A 23,996-nucleotide genomic window follows, 5' to 3' on the forward strand; every position below is an offset into this window, starting at 1 on the left:
GGGTAAGAGAAAGAAATAAAAGTAACCCACATTGGAAAGGAAAAAGAAAATTATCTCTAGTTGCAAATAATACAATCCTGTATATGGAAAAATCCTTTAAATATTGACTTAAAAACTGTTAGAATTAATTATTACCAACCTCAATTTTTCTAAACATTTGCAAAGAACAATCCAAAAATATAATTACGGAAATTCCACTTACAATACCACCAAAAATGGGGCACCTGGGTGGCTCAGTGGTTGAGCATCTGCCTTTGGCTCAGGTCATGGTCCCAGGGTCCTGGGATAGTCCTGCACTGGGCTCCTTGCAGGGAGCCTGCTTCTGCCTCTGCCTATGTCTTTGCCTCTCTCTGTGTCTCTCATGAATAAATAAATAAAATCTTAAAAAAACCAATACCACCAAAAAGAATAAAATAAGTAAGAATAAATTTAACACATGACACGTAAAATGTATACACTAGAAACTACAAAATACTGGTGAAAGAAAATTAAAGATCTAAACAAATGCTAAAACATCCTATGTTTATGGATCAGAAGACTTAATATTAAGATGGTAATATTTCCTAAAATGAAATACAAGTTCAATGTAGTCCCTATCAAAACCCTGATCAGATAGGATGCTTGGATGGCTCAGTGGTTGAGCCCTGCTTTCAGTTCAGGGCATGATGCTGGGGTTCAGGGATTGAGTCCCACATTAGGCTCCCTGATAGTAGCCCTGCTTCTCCCTCTGCCTATGTCTCTGCATCTCTCATGAATAAATAAATAAAATTCTCCACTAGCAAAAAATTCTAACTTGCTGAAAAAATCAGATGATGGTTGGCAACTTTTAGCAATAAAGTATTTTTTAATTAAGGTATGCACATTTTAAAAGATATAATCCTATTGCACATTTAACAGGCTACAGCATAACGTAAACATAACTTTTATATGCAATTTGACTCCCTTTATTTAAGTATTCACATTATTGCATGGTATTTAACCAAACCCACAATACCTCTGAGGTATAAAACAAAACAGAAGATAAGTATTGGTGAAGATGTGGAGAAACTGGAACCCTTATACACTGCCTATGGAAATGTAAATAGTGCAGCCAGTGGAAAACAGTTTGGTGGTTCCTCAAGAAGTTAAAATTACCATATAACCCAATAATTCCATTCCTAAGTAACATATCCAAAAGAAGTGAAAATGGATGCTCAAATAAAAACCTCCATACAAATATTTATCACAGCACTATTCACAATAGTTAAAAGGTGAAAACAACCCTGTATCTATGAATGAATAAATGTACAATCAAAATGTGGGTATTATCCATACAATGGAATATTATTAGATCTTTATGACCTAATAAATGAAGTACTAACACATGCTACCACATGGAAGAACCCTGAAAACATACTACGTGAAAGAAGCCAGTCACAAAAGACCACATATTGTATGAATCTATTACTATGAAAATTCCAGAATAGGTCAATCTGTAGAAACAGCAAGTATATTGATTAGTGACTGTTTAAGATTTAAAGAAGTGGAAGGCAGGGGTAGGAGGGTAATAGCTAAAGAGTACAGGGTTTCTTTGGTGGTGATTAAAACAGTTGATAATTATGGTGATAGTTGCACAACTCTTTTTTTTTTAAGTTGCACAACTCTATGAAAAGATTAAAGCCACTGAATTGTTCACTTAAAATGGATGAACTGAATATCTGAATTATGTCAATAAAACTCTTTGTAAGAACAAAAATCTTATTTCATGTTAGAATTGCAATAATAATGACCATATTTATATAGATAAGGACAAGAAGAATGTGCAGGGAAAAAATGTATATGTAAAAGTTGTGTGTCTAGAGATTTTTTTTATTGTTAAAATGATTGTATAATATGTTTAAATGAAGGTTTCAAAATTATGATATAGAAAAGCTTGTAACTCACCTTTATATATAAGAGGTTTATCTTTATCTTCTGTCTTTTCCCTACTGGCCAATTCAAGAAAATCTTCAATCAAGTCCAGAGATATGAGAGACTGGCTGAAAACAAGGCTAAAAAAATGGATTAGTGTTCATGGATTAGAAGGTTCATAAAGTAAAGATATCACTTCTTCCCAAATTAACCTATAAATTCGACACAATTCTAATTAAAACCACAGTAGGAATTTTGAGAAATTAACAAGCTGATTCTAAAGAATGATGAGTGCACAGAGTAGCCAAAACAACTTTGAAAGAGAAAAAGTTGGAGGCCTAATAACTATATGATTTCAACACTTACAAAGCTAGAGTAATCAGAATGGTGTAGTGCTGATTAAGGGACAAGCGCTAATCGATGGAATAGAATATAGAATCCAAATATAGAGCCACACTATATAGTTAGCTAAATAGTGTTTGGCAGAAGTAAAGGCAATTCAGTGGAAAAAGGATAATCTTTTCAACAATGGTCTTGGCAAAATTCAACATCCATATGCAAAAAAAAAAAAAAAAAAAGAATTTTGCCCTATACTTCACACTTTATACAAAAAGTAATTCAAAATGGAGTATAAATCTAATGTTAAAATGTAAAACCGTTGAATGTTTAGAAAAACACAAGGAAGAAAATCCTAGTAATTTGGGATTAGACAATTCTTAGACCTAACACCAAAAGTATGATCTATGGGAAAAAAAAGCTGATAAAATGGATTTCATCAAAATTAAAAATTTGTAGTATACAAAAGAAACTATTTAGAGAATACAAGAAAAAAGTCTTCCTAATAAAAGTATTCAAGTAATTTTAGACTTGTACACAGTCTAAAAACACTTTGTTGTTCCATCTCAAATATGTCTGCAGATTCCTGATTCTCTATCCCAGTATTTTCTAACCCCTATTTTTAGCCATGAAATTATTTGTTCACATGAAGTCTTATGTGGTATCAAAATATAATAAATAATTTCAGGTGTACATTATAGTGATTTAACACTTCCATACAACATCTGGTGCTCATCACAAGTGCATCCTTTAATCTCCATCACCCGTTTAACCCGAAACTAACCTTACACTGTATGTTAACTAACTGGAATTTAAATCAAGACTTTAATTTATTATTATTAAGTAAGAGTGCCTGGGTGGCTCAGTTGGTTAAATGTCTGACTCTGACTTTGGCTCAGGTCATGATCTCAAGGTTAACAGATTGAGCCCCACAGCAGGCTCCATGCTCAGCTGGAAGGTTGCTTGAGATTCTCTCTCCCTCAACCCCACCTCCCACCCACCCCTGACTGATGCTCTTTCTCAAATAAATAAATCTTTTTAAAGCAAGCAAGCAAGCAAGCTGCTTGGTGCTTTAAGCCTTGGTGGGAGAAGAAGGTAAAAGCGTCACTGGCTCCTCAGCCTCTGCTCTAGCCTCCTCTTTTCACCAATCTTCATGGGTTCTGAGAAATAGTTTGAAAACCACTGTTCTCATCTATTCCACTGGTGAGAAGTGGACATAATTATATACAGGAAATGGAAAAAGTCTAGGAAGAGAATAAAGGAAAAAGGAGGGTTTGTTCTCTCCCTTATATATGCAAAGTAGGTCAGTATACAAGGAACTAGACACCTGTTCGAGCATATTGTTTGGTTTTATTTGATTTTGAAAGCTGTACTATAGGAAAAATATGCTTTTATGACTCCAGAAGATCCTTCAACACTCATTGCTAGAGGTCTTCAGATTTAGTAGAACTAAAAAGAACAACTCCAGTTATGAAACAGCTGTTGGAGTTAACAACATGTGAATTGGCTATTGTATGACTTCCTAAACTCTGCACAACAGGGGTCTACTGTCTCCCAGTTGGTACTCCCAGAATACTGGTAAGGAAATGAATGTATTCCTAGTACTCAGTGTAAATGACCAACAGTCTTGATCCCTCAGTAGACTGATTATTTTTCCTAGAGTCAAAAACTTTATTGAATCAATTCCTAATGAACGACAAATTAAGTTTTTGGCAGTTCTTATAACTGGGAAACTTAAATTCTTAGAGATACTAATTATTTACTTAACTGAAATTAATCTGGAATCTGGGCTACTATTCTGGAAAAGGGCTGACTTGAGTCCACATTAAGGCTGGTTCTGGGAACCTGGAACTGAGCTCAGAAAAATCTCACTATGAAATAGGTGTTATTAGGACTAAGTGGCAACATACTAATGGTTATCTCTTAACTTTTTCTAGTTGCAGATAACATAAACTACTGCCCTGATTGGTAATAATTTTCATACTTATACAAACTATTCTGGCTTTATCTATTTTATTAATGGCCCATATGAAAATACAGAAGCACTACAAATCAAATTCATACATATCAAAAATCTGGAAATTAAAATTCAATAAAAATTTCATGTTTAAATCATGGAAAACAAGTCAGAAGAGCTGGACTGAAACCAGTAGTATACTGGAGTTAGCTGTAACTTGCTTAAAACAAGAAAGTCATTGTTAGCATTTTTTCCCACCACTGTTGGTAGCTTAAAATTGGTTCATGGTAAGAGTATTTTATCATAGATATCAGCTTTTCTTACTTCTTTGCATTCTCTATTGTTATCATTTTTTGAAGAGTCAGTTGTCAAACATTTATCAACACACCACTGGCTAAAATTCACAAAAATTCACTTATCTCTTGTCCTATGAAATACCAAGTTTTCACTTGGGTCAAAAGATCCACTACACAAATAGTTTTTAAAAGTTTTTCTTTAAAAAAAATGAGTCTCAGTTGGCCATAAGTTTAATATGAGCCACCAGTGTTATTTAGGTGTTGGAGAACCTCTCTATTGGATTCCATGAATGGAAGTATAGAGTCCACAATAAAGAAGAACGAGCTTCACTATAACTCTGTGTTAATCAAAACTCAGCTGAAGTATTTTTGTTTACTGTGACTGTATTTTAAGATGGGTGCTAAAAAATTCAAGTATGTTCAAGACCATATGGTCAGGCCTGAAATTATGCCATATAAAGAAAAGATCAATTAACTCAGAAGAGGAAGCTAAAAGTGACAAGACAGTTTTCGAAGAAGAGACAATTGAAACAGTAGTACTGATGTCTGCAACCTATACTAAAAGGCATCAGGAAAATAAGATGCATAGATAAACTTATATGTAATAAAGAAAGTACACTAAAATATAGAATATAGTATAGATTCTAGGTGACAGGTATATGGGTATTCACTATAAATTTTTTTCTGCTATTTTTATGTGTGAAAATTTCCATAAGGAAATGATGGACAAATAAAAAACAGTGGTAATCATAGTTACGGAAATGCATAGTTTTATAGCCTTGACACTGATAATGTCTATTGGTTGGGCTTATAACTTTAAAACTTCACTCTAAGAGTGTAAAAACAGGCACAGATATGTTCAATTTTTAACCAAACCAAGGGAAACAGATATAGGGATAAAGTACAAACTAAATATAGGGATATAATTTCTAAAAATTTGAAGTATTCAACTATACCTTCTAAAATGGCAAATGTTCTACCACAGGAGAGGTTAGAACAGCTATGATGAACATGGTATAGGAGATTATTATAATGGTTAGGAAATTAAAAGACCACTAAAATCTCTTCCACACTCTTAGAATTCTTGTACAGTACCCCCCAAATATTAATTTTAAACTATAGAAGTTGGTAGCAGAAAAAAGCCTGAGCATGTCACAGCAATAATCTCTCCTGAACTTTTAGGAACTCTGAATTCAAATACCCACTTTCTACTTATATCTCTCACAGATATCTAATAGGCCTCTCAAACATGGCCAGAGCAGAATTTTTTTTATTACCTTTAATAAACTTAGTTCTTTACTATTGTTCTCCATTTTAGTAAGCAACACCATAATCCACCAGCCACTTAGTCTGGAAATCATATTTAACTACTCTCTCATTCTTATTGCCCTACATTAATGTACCAAATCCTATTGTTTCTATTTCAAAATATAACCTTTACCTCCAATACTACCACTCCATTCCAGGCCAACATCATCCCTTATTGAACCACTTGTTTCTGTATAAATAAAGAGGCAATATACAACAAAAACCAATTTTAGTGAGTACTTACTAAATGCAAGGTATAGTGGTTAATAAAAAATAATAAAAGTCTGTCTTCAAATAATTCACTATCCAGTGAAAAGACATACAAGTATATTAGAATGTGTTAACAGTAAAGGTATATTAAAAGATGGTATAGAAATATTAATAGTGGGTCTATCTCTTCCCAATAAAGTTAAAGATTAGTTTCTTTAGTTTGAAATTTAAGATAAAAGGTTTATTTTAAGCCTTATGTTAAATTGTTATTAAAAGAATCACAGATATATTTTAAAAATATTTTATGATCACGTTGAGACCTTATAACAACCTAAACAGTAAGTCTGGTTCAAAACTTTAAAAGTATGTTTTTTGAATAATAATTTGAACAATGAGATTGGAGCGCAGGAATGCAGGGAAGTGAATGGGGACTCAAATGCTTGAAGTAAAACAAACAAGAACAAAAACAAAGGAGAAATGAAAGAGAATAATCAAAGAGGTGAAATAAAGTTGAGAGGTAACCACTAGATTTGGGGATTAAAAGGTAACTAAATGACTTTAGGGGAAAAAAATCTCAATAAAGTAGGAACCACACTGCATGGACTGAAAAATAATTTTAAAGATAGTGAAATATAGATATTCACTAGAGGCTTGGCTCAAAGAAATAAGTTCAAGGGGCAATAGCCAGAAATGGAAAACAGCACTGAAGAAATAACCAGAATATGTACTCAGAACTAGTGGCTTAGAAGGAAAATAGTTGTCTATCAATACACTACTAAATAAATTACATCTTTAGAAAGGGAGAAAACAAAACAAATTTCTTCAAATAAACTGTTTACATAATAGAAAGTTTATAAAAAGGCTCATTTATATAATAAAAATAGGAGAAACTTACACTTTATCCCCAATTTCTTCTGCCATTCGAAGAATTTCAAAGAGAAGTACCATTTTTCCAGAATGTTCTAAAATCTCAGCATCAGCATCTGTAACAAAATCTTTGTACCAGTCTGGAGCTGGACTGCTTGGATTAGAAGAGGAAGTAGCTTTACCTAAATAAAATAAATGAAATATAAATAAGTAGACAAATAAGGAAAGAAACTCAGAGATCCTGAGAAGGATTAAGAAAGAGACCAAGAGAAATAGGAGGGGGTGGGGAGAGGTGGGGAGGAAAGAGAAGGGAGGAGGAGGGAAGGAAGAAGACAGAAAAGGAGGATGAGGGAGAAGGAGGGCACCTTCTTGCAAAAAGAGAAAAAAATACCACCCCAGGAAAGAGAGAGCTTTACTATGAGGAAAAGACAAATGTGGGGAGTGGAGTAGAGGGGACAAACCCACCCTAGGAGAGGGAGAGAAAGAGACAGGGAGTGGGACATACAAACAGGCACAAAAGAATGCAAAGGAAGAAAAACACTGAAGGGGGCAGGCAAATCAAGTGAGAGAGTAAGCAAAAGACTCTGAGAAAGTACAACTATGAGAAACAGTGCCTGGGAGTAGGGGGGGCTAGAAAATCAGAGACCCTAAAGAGACAAAGCCCCCCCTCTCATTCCAGGCACTGAGAGAGTATAACTCCCAATACAAACCCACAAAGACAGGGACTAGGAGAGAAAAAGAACCAAAGAGAGACAGATAGAGGTAGGGAGGAGAAGAGGGAGGGAAGAAAACAGACTGAGAGATCAAGAGAAAAATGATCTTAGGAGCAGGAAATATTTCACGGTCCTAACAGAATTCTGGAAAACAAAAAGGGATTGATCCCAGAATGACCATATCATGTTAAATCATTTTGTTATTTTCCCCTACAAACTTTGATTATAAAAGATTTAAGAAGAAAGTAAAACAAAATAATTTATTAAGTATCTAAACATAAACAATTCAATTCAAAATTGGGAACACAAGGTTTATGTGTTTTTGTACCGTCCCTCAATTGTTTTTTAAAGCATTTTAAATTTTTGCATATTTTTGTTATATATATCGTACATTTTCACAAAAGTATATAGAATATAATGAACAGCCATGTTCCCATATCCCATCTTCATTATATCTTACCACTTGCTAAATCTATTTCCGATGCAGTTGGCACCTATTATATGACCATACTCAATCTCATTCTCTTCTTTCCCTACCTTCTTTCTGAGAGGTCTCTAAAATCCTAAATTCTAATACTCTCTTGATTTTGAGGGTATTAAGGTATGTGAAATAAGTGAGACTGAGAAAGACAAATACCATGATTCTACTTGTAAATGTAATTTTAAAAAATGAATAAACAAAAAGCAGGATCAGACTTATAAACAAAGAGAAAAAAACTGAGGGATGCCAGAGGAGAGGGAGTGGGGTTGGGCAAAATGGGTAAAGGGGAGAGAGATACAATCCTCCCTTTATGGAATAAGTCATAGGAATCTAAAAACAGAACAAAGCAACACAAATGAATAAACAAACAAAAGGCAGAATCAAACCTATAAATACAGAGAACAAACTAAGTCATGGAAATAAAAGGCAGATGATAGTATCAATAAAAGTCAATGATATTGTAACAGCAATGTAGCAAGACAGATGGTAACCACAATTGTGGTGAATATAGCATAATGTACAAATTTGTCAAATAAGTGGTTGTACACCTGGAACTACTGTAATATTGTCTGTTAAATATACTAAAAATATGTAAAAGAACAGAATAAAATGTATATCAAAATAAATAAAATCCTAAATTATGTATTTACTATTTCTGTGTATGTTTTTATATTTTCACTACACATGTATCCCTAAACTGTACATTATCTTTCACGTTTTCACAGTACATATAAAAGTACAAACTGTTTGTATCCTTCTATGACTTACTTTTTCACTAAACGTAGTTTTTCATTTTTTCACTCAAAGTGAGACTTATTCAATTATTCTAACTGCTATGTAGAATTCCACTGCATGAATATATTAGCTCATCTCATACGCACTATAAACATCTCCTCACTAGTCTCATAGATATTTAGATAATTTCTAATTTATGGCTACTATCAAATGAATACTCAATTTTGTTATATTTTTCTAGAATATTGCCTGCTTCATCTAAGTTTTAAATTTTCTGGCATAAACCTATATTTTTGATTTCTTAAAATTATTACTTTAAACATAATTCTAATTGTAGTCTTTATCAAATACTCCTATTATCTGAGGCCCTTTAGAATCTAAATATGCTGTTCATTTCATGTATTAACTTTTGACAGGCTGACTGCTAATATATTTTGTTGTTAACTTTTCTTAGTTCATTGTTTTCTTAGGTATTCTCTCATTTTAATTTTTCATTTCACTTTCAGTCTAGCTGTAATATGTGAGAATCCTGGGTAGAGATCATACATCTCTACACTTATTCTACATCTGTTTATGCCAGGTGCTCCAGGGGATCAACAACTCAACATTATTTCTGAGGTATTTCAGCTTGAGATTTTAATTTATTTTTTTAAGATTTATTTGTTTTTTTTTTAATTAATTTTTATTGGTGTTCAATTTACCAACATACAGAAAAACACCCAGTGCTCATCCCGTCAAGTGTCCACCTCAGTGCCCGTCACCCATTCCCCTCCAACACCCGCCCTCCTCCCCCCTTCCACCACCCCTAGTTCGTTTCCCCGAGTTAGGAGTCTTTATGTTCTGTCTCCCTTCCTGATATTTCCCTTTTGTCTCTCTCTCTCTCTCTCTCTCTAAAACAAATAAATCTGGAGCAAGATTTATTTGTTTTAGAGAGAGAGAGAGAGAGAGTGAGCATGAGCATGCACATGTGCAAGTATGGGGGAGAGAGACAAAAGGAGAGGGAGACAGAGAATCTTCAGCAGACTCCCTTCCAAGGGACGAGCCTGACATGGGCTCAATCCTGCACCCCTGAGATCATGACCTGAGCTGAAATTAAGAGCTGGTGATTCAACCAACTGAGCCACCCAGTCAACCCATCAGCTTGAGATTTTTAGACTAAGTAATGTAAATTCAAATCATAAGCTATGTAAGCCCATGATTATGAATCCAAGAAAACTATTTTTCTCAACTCAGAGACTAGGGTGAAACAGATATGCTTCCTTGTTATCTCCCTGAACTGATGGGAAAATTTTTTTCTATCCTATTCTTCAATGGACTATTTATCCTTTGAAGGGTACACAGAGGTTCAGCCTTAGATTCAGACTGAAGAGATTCAGCTTTAATCTGGGTTCGAAGAACTCTCCACCTTATAAAGGGCTCAAGGCCTTGTATCCTATCCCTGAGTAGGTGAAAACCAAAGGTACTAGTTTCTAAGACTAGCATATCCCTAAGGCTTCCATAGCCTATCTTCTTGAAATTACTATTTAAATTACCAGTGCCTGGGTCCTGGCGGTTTCCATTACTTATAAAGAGTTCATTATGTATTGATATTCAAACTACAATGAGCTACTCACTAAACATGTCACATATTTGCAAGAATCCATACCTTTCCTTGAATGTCTTATATTATTTTCTTCTTTTCTTTGCCTGGTACACATTTTATGCTTCACTATCCTTCACAAACCAACTGAAATTTCATCTGGAAAAGCCTCCTTTGCAAGGCTGGCCCTAGGCTATGGGCTGGGCACTTGAATGGTACATAGCTCCTACTTTAAAAGTTTCCCTGATAAGAATGGCTCACTGTGCCCAGATTGTACAACGTGCAAACAAGTGTTCTGAACACCTGTTTGTTTTTTCTTCTTGAATTCTGAGACTTGGTAAAAATCAGGCAGTGTGTTTAAAACACGTAAGAAACATAGACATTTGGTCCCTAATGAGCTGCTGTGGTAGATGACACTTCACATATCATAACTTATTTCTGGAGAAATTAGTACATAACATTCATATTCATAACTTATGATATCATTCATATGATAAGATATCATTAAGTCATATCATAACTTATTTCTGGAGAAATTAGTACATCTTGGGTGACTCCACTGAGAGAAGACTCTTAGAAAGTTATGCCTGGTTTCTTCTGGACTCTGCCCCATCCGCTTTTCCTTCTGCTGACTTTGTTTTGTAATAAATTGTAATAAATTGTAGACCTGAATATAACTTGTAATATTGTAATAAATTGTAATAATTCATTGTAATAAATTGTAGACCTGAATATAACTATATGCTAAGTCTTAGGAATCACTGAACCTGACGGTGGTCTTGGGGAGCACTGACAAACAGCTTATCAAGCAAATGTTAACTAAATTTCTTTCTACAACTTGCAAATAACAAATGCCTTTAGAAAATTCTGTAGTTCTACAGACTGCACATAACTTCTGTAATGGTTACCCAAATTTACTAAAGTAATTTAACTAAAGTGAAAATGTTAGCCATAAAAACATGCTAGCAGAAAGTTAGTAAAAATGGGCAACTGGTAAGAAATCTCAAAGCTTAGGATAGGCGATAACTTCTGTGCAAAAGATTCCATTCCAATTTTGATCCTATTGGATATAATCACATTACTTTACAGTAACATCTAAAAAAAAATAAAAACTGATCCAGAAAAATAAGGGCTACTCCAGTTAATAAATATCCTGAATATGTAATTAAAACTTAAAAACAGGTATTTCATCTTGAATATTCTTATTTCAACATCCACATGGATTAACTATTACTTCTGTTATAACTTTGTTCTTATGTACATGATAAGACACCATAAATTAATCAGAACTACCCCCCCTTAATATCCACTGTGGGTATCACAAAATTCTTAAAAGACACAAAAGAAATACAAACAAATAAAAAGCAACAACTTTATCCCTAATTTCTTAAAGCATATTTTTCTAAATATATATTTAACTAGCATGTTTGCAGCAAGATACACTACAGTTTTATGAAAAAAGTAGCAATATCATGAAAGTATTATGTATCTATATAGTACTAGTAGTAGAATGTTAAGCTCCATGAGTGCAGTTTGTTGACAGAGATCACCCAAGCTTCTATAGCAGTGCCTAGACTATATTAAACATTCAAATAAATATTTGTTGAATGAATAAATGTGGTATATTAGTGCCAATACTATGGTCCTACATAATATAGGACTCTGTCACAAAAGTTTATATCCATATAATGAATTATATACATTTTAAAGCATGAATGCTCATCAATAAGGCTTAATCTAAAAATGGCAAAATAATAATTGAATACTTTGGTTTTTATTTAATTTAAATTCAATTAATTGATATATAGCATATTTCATTAGTTTCAGAAGTAGAGTTTATAATTTATCAGTCCTTTATAACATCCAGTGCTCATTATATCACATGCCCCATTTAACGTCCATCACCTAATTCCCCCATCCCCTACTCCCCTTTCCTCCAGCAACCCTGTTTGTTTCCTACGATTAAGAGCCTCTTACGGTTTGTCTCCCTGATTTCATCTTGTTTTATTTTTCTCCCCCCTTCCCCTATGATCTTTTGTTTTTTAAATTACACATATGAGCGAGAACATATAATTCTTTCATTGACTTATTTCACTTAGCATAATACCCTCTAGTTCCATCCACATCATTGCAAATGGCAAGAGTTCATTTTTTGATGGCTGACTAGTATTTCATTATATATACAAACAAACACACACACACACACACACACCACATCTTAATAAATTCATCTGTCCATGGACACCTGGTCTCTTTCCATAGTTTGGCTATCGTGGACATTGCTGCTATAAACACTGGGGTGTAGGTGCACCTTCAGATCACTACATTTGTGTCTTTGGGGTATAAATACCTAGTAGTACAATTGATTGCTATAAATTGAATACTTTGAAGTAGTTTTTATACTCATTTCTTAATTTAAAAACTGTCCTAAATAAAATACCAAAACACAGAAATGGGGATAATATAAAATTAACTTAAAAGAGTTCTTCAAGGGGCAACTGGGTGGCTCAGTGGTTAAGCGTCTGCCTTTGGCTCAGGTCATGATCCCAGGGTCCTGGGATGGGAGTCCTGCATTGGGCTACCTGCAGGAAGCCTGCTTCTCCCTCTGCCTAGGTCTCTGCCTCTCTGTGTCTCTCATGTATAAATAAGTAAAATAATTTTTTTAAAAAAGACTTATTCAAGATGTTGTTTCTGTAAACATTTAGAAAGCTACTATAAAAAGAGTTAAATAGCAACTCTTAGAAGTAAAAATGAAATATGCAGTGAGAATATTATTATAGTTCAATTATAGCCATCTACTTATTTAATATCTATTTCAAATTTCAAATAAAACAGTTTGGCCCTTAAATACTTTCTATTTGGGTTTTCTTACAGTTCCTATAAGAAAGTAATTATGTTTTTAAAAAGTTACAGAGTACCAGCTATATATGTCCATATACTATGATCTTCTCAGCCTTACTTGGAGTTAATCTAGATCTAAAAGACAAAAATAAAATTTTTAAAAAAGATTTTATTTACTCATGAGAGAGAGAGAGAGAGAGAGAGAGAGAGAGAGAGAGAGAGAGAGAAAAGGCAGAGACATAAGCAGAGGAAGAAGCAGGCTCCATGCAGGGAGCCCGATGTGGGACTCGATCCTGGATTCCAGGATCATGCTCTGAGCCGAAGGCAGATGTTTAACTGCTGAGCCACCCAGGCATCCCCAAAATAGATTTTTATCTTTTGTTCTGGAAAATATTTCTGATAAGCTATGAATGTACACAGCTGAAGAAAACATAAAATACACCTATATATGAATGATCTCTATTTGACTGCACACACCTAAAATGAAACAAAGACCTCAGACAGGTAGTCAAAATTTGTCATTTGGAACCCACAGCCTTCCCTATCTGCTTTTAAGTTCATAACACATAGCCAACTGATCTCTACCCCAATTCTTTCCAAACATTTTCACATTATGACATACATGGTAATGCTTATATAACATACCAGGAGGAAATGGAAGAGGCTATTCATTTCTGGAGATGACCCAGCTGCCTTAGACCCCACTTGTACTTCTAAGTGATGAAGGGATGAAGACCTCAGCATACTTTTATTTAACCCATTTATAGTACAGGATGAGATATATTGGTTAGGCTACTCTCCCTCTCTTTCTAACTATAAGTTACCAAAAAAATTTCAACAAGAATATTTTAAGAAAACCATCTGCAGGAACACATAAATCTTAAGCTATTTATTTCCAATTCTGAGATGACTAAGGAGAAATTTAAATGAAAAGTCAGACAGGGAGAGCAGAGAAGGAGATAACAGAGGGCTTCTTATTAAACTAGAACCATTCCTTTACAATTCTTAGAAAAATACTCTTCAAAACCAATTGGGAAATTAACACTAATAATAAACTGTCTCTATGGGACAACAGCAGAGAAGAACAAGGAGGAAAATTTGGTAGTTTGATTTTTACTATCCCCCTGATTTCTAAGAGAAGTAAGCCAAGGTTTGGAGTTAGGCTGCTATCTACCTATTCCAATGAGGTAATGAAGAGAGAAATGTTATATATTTTTTAAAGTTTTTATTTTAATTCCAGTTATTTAACATACAGTGTAGTATCAATTTCAGGTGTACAGTATAGTGATTCAACACTTTCATACAACATCCTATGCTAATAACAAGTGCACTCCTCAATCTCCATCACCTATTTAACCTATTCCCCCACCCATCTCCCCTCTGGTAACCATCACTTTGTTCTCTATAGTTATGAGTCTGTTTCTTAGTTTGTATCTTTCTTTTTGTCCCTTTACTGGTACAATTTGTTTCTTAAATTCTACCATATAAGTGAAATCATAATACTTATTATTCTTAGACTGACTTATTTTGTTTAGCATAATACTCTCTAGTCCATGTCGTTTCAAAAGTCAAAATTTCATTCTTTTTGATGGTTGAGTGATTAATACTCCATAGTGTGTGTGTGTGTGTGTGTGTGTGTGTGTGTGTGTATCATCTCTTCTTTATCTGTCTACAGATGGATATGAGGACTTGTTCCATAATTTGGCTATTGTTGATAATTGCTGCTATACACATAGAGATGCATATATCCCCTTAATTTTTTTTTTGTATTTTATTGGTTAAATATCCAATAGTGCAATTATGGGATCATAGGGTAGTTCTATTTTTAACTTTCTGATCAGTCTACATATTGTTTTCCAGAGTGACTCTACCAGTTTGCATTCCCACCAATGGTGCCCAAGTGCTCCTTTTTTCTATACCCTCACCAGCTCCTATTGTTTCTTGTATTGATCATAGCCATTCTGACAAGTGTGGTGATATCTGTCATTTTGATTTGTATTTCCCTGATGATCAATGATGAGCATCTTTTCATGTCTCTGTTGGCCATATATATGTCTTCTTTGGAAAAATGTCTATTCACATCTGCTGCGCATTTTTAATTGGACTGTTCACTTTTTGAGTGTTGAGTTTTAGAGGTTCTTTATATATTCTGGAAACAAACGCTTTCTGAGATATGTAATTTGCAAATATCTTCTTCCATTCTGAAGGTTGCCTTTTGGTTGACTGTTCCTTCACTGTGCAGAAGCTGTTTATTTTGATGATGTTCCAATAGTTTATTTTTGCTTTTATTTCCCTTGCTTCAAGAGACATATATCTAGAAACAGCTTGCTATACCCAATGTCTGAGACATTACTGAATGTGTTCTCTTCTAGGATTTTTATGGTTTCAAATCTCACAGTTAGGTCTTTAATCCATTTTGAATTTCTATTTGTGGAAAATGTAATAAAGCAGTCCAATTGCATTCTTTTGCATGTTGCTGTCCAGTTTTCACAATTAACACCATTTGTTGAAGAAACACTGTTTTTCCCTTTAGATATCCTTTCCTGCTTTGTCCAAGATTGTCCATAGAGTTGAAGGTTCGCTTTTAGGTTTTTTATTCTGTTCCGTTAATCTATGTATTTTTGCACTAAACCATACTATTTTGATTAATACAACTTTATGATATAACTTGAAGACAAAAATTGTGATGCCTCCAGCTTTTGTTTCTTTTTAAGGTTGCTTTGTATATGTGGGGTATTTGGTGGTTCCAAGCAAATTTTAGGATTGTTTGTTATAGCTCTATGAAAACTGCTCTGGGTAGTTTGATAGGGATAGTATTATATTTGTAGATTGCTTTAGGTGGTATAGACGTTGTGAAAATGTTTGTTCTTTCAATCCATGAGCATGGAATGTCTTTTTGTTTCTTTGTGTCCTCTTCAACTTCCTTCATCAGTGTTTTATACTTTTCAGAGTACAGGTATTTCACCTTCTTGGTTGAGTTTAATCCTACCTATCTTGACTTTGGGTAAAATTATAAATGAGACTGATTTCTTAATTTCTGTCTATGCTGCTTCATTATTGGTGTATAGAAATCCAACAGATTCCTCTACATTGACTTTGTATCCTGCCATGTTATTGAATTCATGTATCGGTTCCAGCAGCTTTTTGGTTGAGCCTTTGGGTTTTCTATTTAGAGTATCATGTCATCTGCAAATAGTGAAAGTTTTACTTCTTCCTTGCCAGTGTGGATGCCTTTTCTTTCATTTTGTTGTCTGACTGCTGTGGACAGGACTTCTAGTCCTATGTTAAATAACTGTTGTGAGAATGGACATCCTTATCTTGCTTCTGACCACAGAGGAAAAGCAATCAGTTTTCCCCCATAGGGCATGATATTACCTGTGGGGTTTTTTATGTATGGCCTTTATGATGATGAGGTATGTTCCCTCTAAACTTATACTGTTGAGGGTTTTTATCATGAATGGATCTGTATGATGCCAAATCCTTTTTCTTCATCTACTGAAATGACTGTATGGTTCTTATCCTTTCTTTCATTAATGTAGTATATTGTGTTGATTGATCTGTGAATGCTGATCCACCCTTGCAACCCAGTAATAAGTCCCACTTGATCACTGTGAAAAGATTTTTAGAAATGTATTGTTGAATTTAGTTTGCTAGAATTTTATTGAGAATTTTGCATCTATGTCCATCTTTAATATTAGCCTACAGTTCTCTTTTTTAGGGGACTCTTTATCTGGTTTTGCTGTCAAGGTAATGCTGGCCTCATAAAATGAATTGGGAATTTTTCCTTCCTTTTCTGTATTTGGAATAGTCTGAGAGGATTAGGTATGAACTCTTCTATATGTTTGGTAGAATTCCCTTGGGAAGCCATCTGACCAAGGACATCTTTTTGTTGGGCATTTTTTGATTACTACTTCAATTTCATTGCAAGTTATCAATCTGCTTAAATTTTCTATTTGCTCCTGTTTCAGTTTTGGAAATTTATAAGTTTCTAAGAATTTATCCATTTCTTACAGTTGTCCAATTTGTTGGTATACAATTTTTCATAATACTACCTTCTTTGTATTTCTGTGGTCTTTGTTGTGATCTCTCCTCTCTCATTAGTGAATTTATTTATTTGGGTCCTTTCTTTTTGCTTTTTGTTAAGTCTGGCTATGGGTTTATCAATTTTATTAATTTTTTCAAAGAACCAGCTCCTAGTTTCAGTGACCTCTTCTAGTGGATTTTTTCGGTTTCTATTTCATTTATTTGCTCTAATCTTTATTATTTGCCTTCTTTTCTTGGCTTTAGGCTTCATCTGTTCTTTTTTCTCTAGTTCCTTTAGGTGTAAGGTTAAGTTGTGTTTTTGAAAATTTTCTTGCCACTTGAGGTAGGCCTACATTGCTATATACTTGCATCTTAGGACTGTTTATGCTGCATCCAAAAGGTTTTGGACTGTAATATTTTCATTTTCATTTTCTTCCATGTATTCCTTTATTTCTTCTTTAATTTCCTGGTTAATTCATTCACTCTTCAGTAGCATCTTCTTTAACCTCCAAGTATTTGGTCTTTCCAAATTTTTTCTTGTGGCTGACATCAAGTTCATAGCACTGTTGTCAGAAAAGGTATGATCTCAATCTTTCTGTACTTCTTGAGGCCTGGTTTGTGACCTAGTATGTGATCTTTTCTGGAGAATGTTCCATGTGTACTTGAAAAGAAAGTGTGTTCTATTGTGTTAGGATGAAATGTTCTGAATATATGTTAAGTCCGTCTGGTCCAGTGTGTCATTCAAAGCCATTGTCTCCTTTTTGATTTTCTGCTTAGATGATCTGTCCACTGATGTAAGTGGGGTTTAATGTCACCTACTATTACTGCATTATTATCAATGGATTCCTATATATTTGTTATTAATTCTATTATATATTTGTGTTTTCCCAGGTTGAGGAGCAGAAATATTTACAATCGTTATATTTCCTTGTTGGATAGACCCCTTTATTATGATATAGTACCCTTCTTCACCTCTTGTTACAGTCTTTGGTTAAAATCTAATCTGTCTGATATAAGTATGGCTACTCCCAACTTTCTTTTGACATCTGTTTGCAAGATAAATATTTCTTCATCACCTCACTTTCAATATGTAGGTGTCTGTAGGTCTAAAGTGAGTCTCCTGTAGGCAACATATAGATGGATATTGATGGTTTTGTTTGTTTGTTTTTTGTTAATCCATTCTGACATCCTAGGTCTTTTGATTGGAGCATTTAGTCCATTTACATTCAGAATGATTATTGATAGACACGAATTTAGTGCCATTGTGTTAGTTATTTTGTCGTTGTTTCTGGAGATTTTCTGTTCCTTTCTGGACTTTGTCACTTTTGGTCTTTCTTTCCCATTCAAAGAGTCCCCTTCAATATTTCTTGCAGGGCTAGTTTAGTGGATACAAACTCCTTTATTTTTCGTTTGGGAAACTCTCCTTCTATTCTGAATGACAGCCTTGCTGGATAAAGTATTCATGGTTGCATATTTTTCCATTCAGCACACTGAATATATCATGTCACTCTCTTCTGGCTTGTCAAATTTCTTTTGAGAAATCTCCAGCTGGCTTTATGGGTTTTCCCTTGTAAGTTAAGGGCTTCTTTTCTCTTGCTGCTTTTAAGATATTTTTATCACTATATTATACAAAGTTAATTACAATACGTCTTGATGTTTGTCTGCTTTTGTTGATTTTGATGGGAGTTTTCTGTGTGTCCTGGATCTGGATATGTGTTTCACTCCCGAGAGTAAGGAAGTTTTCAGCTATTATTTTTCTACATACGTTTTCTGCCCCCTATTCTCTTGAAAAGAGATGTTTATTAAGAAATCACCAAATTATTTCAGGTGTAGGCCGATAACCAGCCACGTTTGTTTGAATTCAGGGTCACTCACCTAGCTGGCTTCCATTTATTTCTTTTCTTCACAGTGAATTGCTCTGCTATATGACTCTCAAATTACAAATATTTAGAGCTATTTACACTGCTTTGTCTTTAGATATATAATATTTCAAATATTCAGGTATCTGTTCCCAGCTTTGGAGTGGAGTTCCTAGATACCCAGTTAGGCTGCACTATGAGTATATGGAGCCTCAACACAAATCCTTCAAGTGTAGATACAGGTCAAGACAACATTAGAAAATTCATACTTTCACTTGTTTGTACACTCATGAACAAGGAAAGGAGAGAAAGGCAAAATTAAAGAAGTGATAGAGGAGAATATAGGCAGAAACCTCTTTGACCTCAGCCATAGCAACTTCTTACTAGAAATGTCACCACAGGCAAGGGAAACAAATGCAAAAATGGATTACTGGGACTTCATCAAGATAAAAAGCTTCTGCACAGAAAATGAAATAATCAAAACTAAAAGGCAGCCTACGGAACAAGAGAAGATATTTGTAAACGACAAATCTGATAAAGGGTTAGTATGTAAAATTTACAAAAAACTTATCAAAATCAACATGTAAAAAAACAAATAATCCAGGTAAGAAATGGGCAGAAGACATGAATAGATACTTTGCCAAAAGGGACATACAGATGACTAACAGACACATGAAAAGATGCTCAATATCACTCATCAGGGAAATACAAATCAAAACCATGATGAAATACCATCTTACACTGGTCAGGACAGCTAAAATTAACAATAAAAGAAACAATACGTGTTGGTAAGGATGTGGAGAACGGGAACCCTCTTGCACTGTTGATGGGAATACAAACTGCAATAGAAGGTGTGGTATATATATAAATAAATGGAACATTCCTCAGCCATAAAATAGAATAAAATCTTGTCATTCTCAACATCACGGATGGAGCTAGAGAGTATTATGCTAAGTGAAATAAGCCAGTCAGAGAAAGACAAATACCATATGATTTCACTCATATGCGGAATTTAAGAAAGAGAACAGATGAACATATGGGAAGGGGGAAAAGAAAAAAAGGAGAGGGAAACAAGCCATGAAAGACTCTTTTTAAAAAGTTTTTTTTAATGTAAATTCAATTTAGTTAACATATAGTGTGTTTAGTTTCAGGGATAGAATTTAGTGATTCATCAGTTGCATATAACACTTAGTACTCAGTAAAAGTACTTAATACTTTTTTTCTTTTTTTTTTTTGTTGGATCAATTTTATTTGGCCTCTAATATGAACAACCTATCAACACAACCATAAATACATGATTAGTAACACAAGTACATGTCTCTAAACAACTTTAGGAGAGGTGCCTAATCTTAACACACCCAACAGTAGACAGAACCATTCTAGTCTATGTGTAACTTTAAAAAGTCACATTTTCCATGAAAATCAGTACAATGCTGTGTAAGAATTAAATGATGGCAAGAGAGGACTCCTTGTAGAGTTAGCAAGGTGAGACAATGTCCTCCACGTGCTGGAGGGACAGCTCTACCATTTAGGAAGAAATGTCCAATTCAGTAAGAAATGATAATAGGAAGTCAAATTAGGTTTGGAGGGGAGGTTACAATATTCCAATAGGCTCCAGAAGTAGAAAATGAAGCCTTTGCCTAAAGTATCCCCTGGTGCATTCAAGAGACAGAGACTTCTAACTCTATTTTCTAATTGGGGGAACATTGTGGACCCTCTCCTGCCAGTATACACACGCAATGCCAGTACCAAGAAACAAGTGCCTGCACAGCCCGAAATCTGGGTTTCACGTGTCTATCACTGTTATTGGGAAGTGAGCCTGAGACAAGTACTTAGTAAGTTATTTCACTTTAAGTCAAAATTTAAGAATCTGTGTCTGGTTAGCAACTGTCCCATTCTAGTGACAGAGAAATCAAGTTGGTCAAGGTGATACCCAAGCAAAAATAATAAGCCTACAACTGAGATTCAGATGGAAACCGTAATTGTGTACATGACCGTGGGTTAGAGGATTCGTGCCATCCAATAGGGAAAATGCAGCTGGTGTTTTCAGTTCCTCATCAAGACTTCCTGCTTTCCTGAGTTTGGGGCCATGATGTAGATCTGCCACTGTATAGAGCTTAATCTGAGACTCTTGTCTGTCGCACTGATGGGCTTCCTCAGATAACCTGCCTGCTGTCCTCTCAGAGCTGATCCTCACCTCCCCGAGAGCTCCAACAAGCTTGAGAAGGCACCTCGGATACTGATTTATAAGCAAATAGAGATGTGCCCTCGGTGCACAGTTCCTGGCTCTCTGCTCTCAGACTCCTGGAATTTCCTGGACCAGTGGCACCGGCGCACACGCGGTGCTCCTGTGCTCTGCGACCTTAGCGCTCCCACCTCAGACCGAGGGCTCTGCTGCCAGTTCTTGGAGGCCCTCCGCCGGGTCCCCTCTGTCCTCCCTCAGGGTTCATATGTTGCCTTCCCGTAGGTCCTCAGCCATCGCGTCTGACCACCTGGCACCCACTCTCTGTACTTGGCTCAAGGCCATGAATCCCCAAGATCTTCAAAACACGGATGTGCCAATCGCAACAATGGCTAAATTAGTAACTAAAGTAATCGAGCTTTTACCAGAAAACCACGGGCAATATGGTTTAGCCTTACACCTCATTGAGGCTGTGGAAGCCATCTCTCTCCCTTCCTTATGACCCTTCAGTACTGAAAACGGTCTAAAACCGTGTGACTCTCTTAGTGCATGGTAATTTTACATAGTAAGATCTGGAATTTTATGGAGGAAGTGTATGTCTTTCTTCTTTTGTAAAATAAAAAATACATACTACTTTAGAAAAAAAACTAACTTCTTAAGTTAGTTAAGTGCACTTAAGTGCCCTTCTTAATGCCCATCCCCCAATTACCCCATCCCCTCACCCATCTCCCTTCCAGCCAGAAGAGACTTTTAAGGATAGAGAACAAACTGAGGGTTTATGGAGGTAGGTGGGTGGGGGATGGGCTAAATGGGTTATGGGTATTAAGGAGAACACTTTTTGTGATGAGTACTGGGTGTTATATTTAAGTGATGAATCATTGAATTCTACTCCAGAAACTACTATAGAAAGAAATACTGCACTATATGTTAACCACCTAAAATTTAAATTTAAAAAATAAATAAAAATAATTTTAAAAAGAGGTGTTAAATCGTACATGAAAAGGGGAAAATTTAAAGTGTACAATTGGGGGGAGGGGCAAGATGGCGGAAGAGTAGGGTTTCCAAGTCACCTGTCCTCAACAAATTACCTAGAAAACCATCCAATCATCCTGAAAATCTACGAATTCGGCCTCAGATTTAAAGAGAGACCAGCTGGAACGCTACAGTGAGAGGAGTTCGCGCTTCTATCAAGGTAGGAAGACGGGAAAAAGAAATAAAGACACAAAAGGCCTCCAAGGGGGAGGGGCCCCGAGGAGCCGGGCTGCGGCTGGGGCGAGTGTCCCCAGGACAGGAGAGCCCCGTCCCGGAGAAGCAGGAGCTGCACCAACCTTCCCTGCGGAAAGGCCTCCCGGGGAATAGGAGCAGGATCCCCAGAAAGGCGGGGACACCCTCGGGCTCCCTGGGACAGTAACAGAGGAACTGCGCCCCGGGAGAGTGCGCTGAGCTCCCTAAGGGCTGCAGCGCTCGGCGGGACCCGGAGCAGCTCGGAGGGGCTCGGGCGGCAGCTCCGCGGAGGGGACTGCGGGGCTCCGGGAACAGCTCGGCGGCGGCGGCTCGGGCGGAGGAAGAAGCTCCACAGAGGGGGCGGCGCGGCTCCGGGAACAGCTCCGAGGGGCTCGGGCGGCAGCTCCGCGGAGGGGGCTGCGGGGCGGGAGCACGAATCCAACAGCGCAGGCCCCGGAGCACAGGGCGCCGGGACAGAGCCCAGGATCCGGCCTCCCCCACCGGACAGGCAGAGGCTGGGAGGGCCCAGGACAGCCAGGACGCTCCTGCCCCGAGCTGAGCAGATCAGCGGCCCCGCCCGGGAGCCCCCAGGCCCTGCAGACGGAGAGCCCCGGAGCTACTGCGGGGGCTGACTCCAGGGCTGCAGAGCTGCCCCCGCCACTGTGGCTTCCTCCCGGGGCCTCACGGGGTAAACAACCCCCACTGAGCCCTGCACCAGGCAGGCGCAGAGCAGCTCCCCCAAGTGCTAACACCTGAGAATCATCACAGCAGGCCCCTCCCCCAGAAGACCAAGGAGACGGACCAGTTCCAAGGGAAGTCAAAGGACTTAAAGTATACAGAATCAGAAGATACTCCCCTTGGTTTTTGTTTTTGTTTTTGGTTTTTTTGTGTTTTTTTTTGTTTTGTTTTGTGCTTTTTTTTTTTTTCTTCTTGATTTCTGATTGCTTCCCCCACCCCACCCTTTTTTTTTCTTTTTTCTCCTTTCTTTCTTTTCTTCCTTTTTCTTCTCTTTTTCCCTTTTTTTCTTCTTTCTCTTTTTTCTTTTTCTCTTTTCTTTCCTTCTCTCTCTTTTCCTCCTTTTCCCAATACAACTTGTTTTTGGCCACCCTGCACTGAGCAAAATGACTAGAAGGAAAACCTCACCTCAAAAAAAAGAATCAGAAACAGCCCTCTCTCCCACAGAGTTGCAAAATATGGATGACAATTCAATGTCAGAAAGCCAATTCAGAAGCACTATTTTACAGGTACTCGTGGCTCTAGAAAAAACCATAAGGGACTCAAGAGACTTCATGACTGCAGAATTTAGATCCAATCAGACAGAAATTAAAAATCAATTAAATGAGATGCAATCCAAGCTAGAAGTCCTAACGACGAGGGTTAACGAGGTGGAAGATCGAGTGAGTGACATAGAAGACAAGCTGATGGCAAAGAGGGAAACTGAGGAAAAAAGAGACAAGCAATTAAAAGACCATGAGGATAGGTTAAGGGAAATAAA

General features: G+C 36.3%; 1 protein-coding gene across 4 annotated transcripts in view; it reads right to left on the reverse strand.

The window, feature by feature from the left end:
* The window catches only part of ATRX (ATRX chromatin remodeler), a 321,152-nt gene that overhangs the window by 63,717 nt on the left and 233,439 nt on the right, over positions 1 to 23,996 (reverse strand). For all 4 annotated transcript variants that reach the window (XM_025985028.2, XM_025985027.2, XM_025985025.2 and 1 more), the window contains 2 exons: positions 6,893 to 7,046; positions 1,924 to 2,030 (listed from right to left, as the gene is read on the reverse strand). In XM_025985028.2, coding sequence (XP_025840813.1) covers positions 1,924 to 2,030; positions 6,893 to 7,046 — 261 coding nt within the window. The remainder of the gene's footprint in view (positions 1 to 1,923; positions 2,031 to 6,892; positions 7,047 to 23,996) is intronic.

The sequence above is a fragment of the Vulpes vulpes genome, chromosome X, assembly GCF_048418805.1.
Source record: "Vulpes vulpes isolate BD-2025 chromosome X, VulVul3, whole genome shotgun sequence".
Taxonomy (NCBI): domain Eukaryota; kingdom Metazoa; phylum Chordata; class Mammalia; order Carnivora; family Canidae; genus Vulpes; species Vulpes vulpes.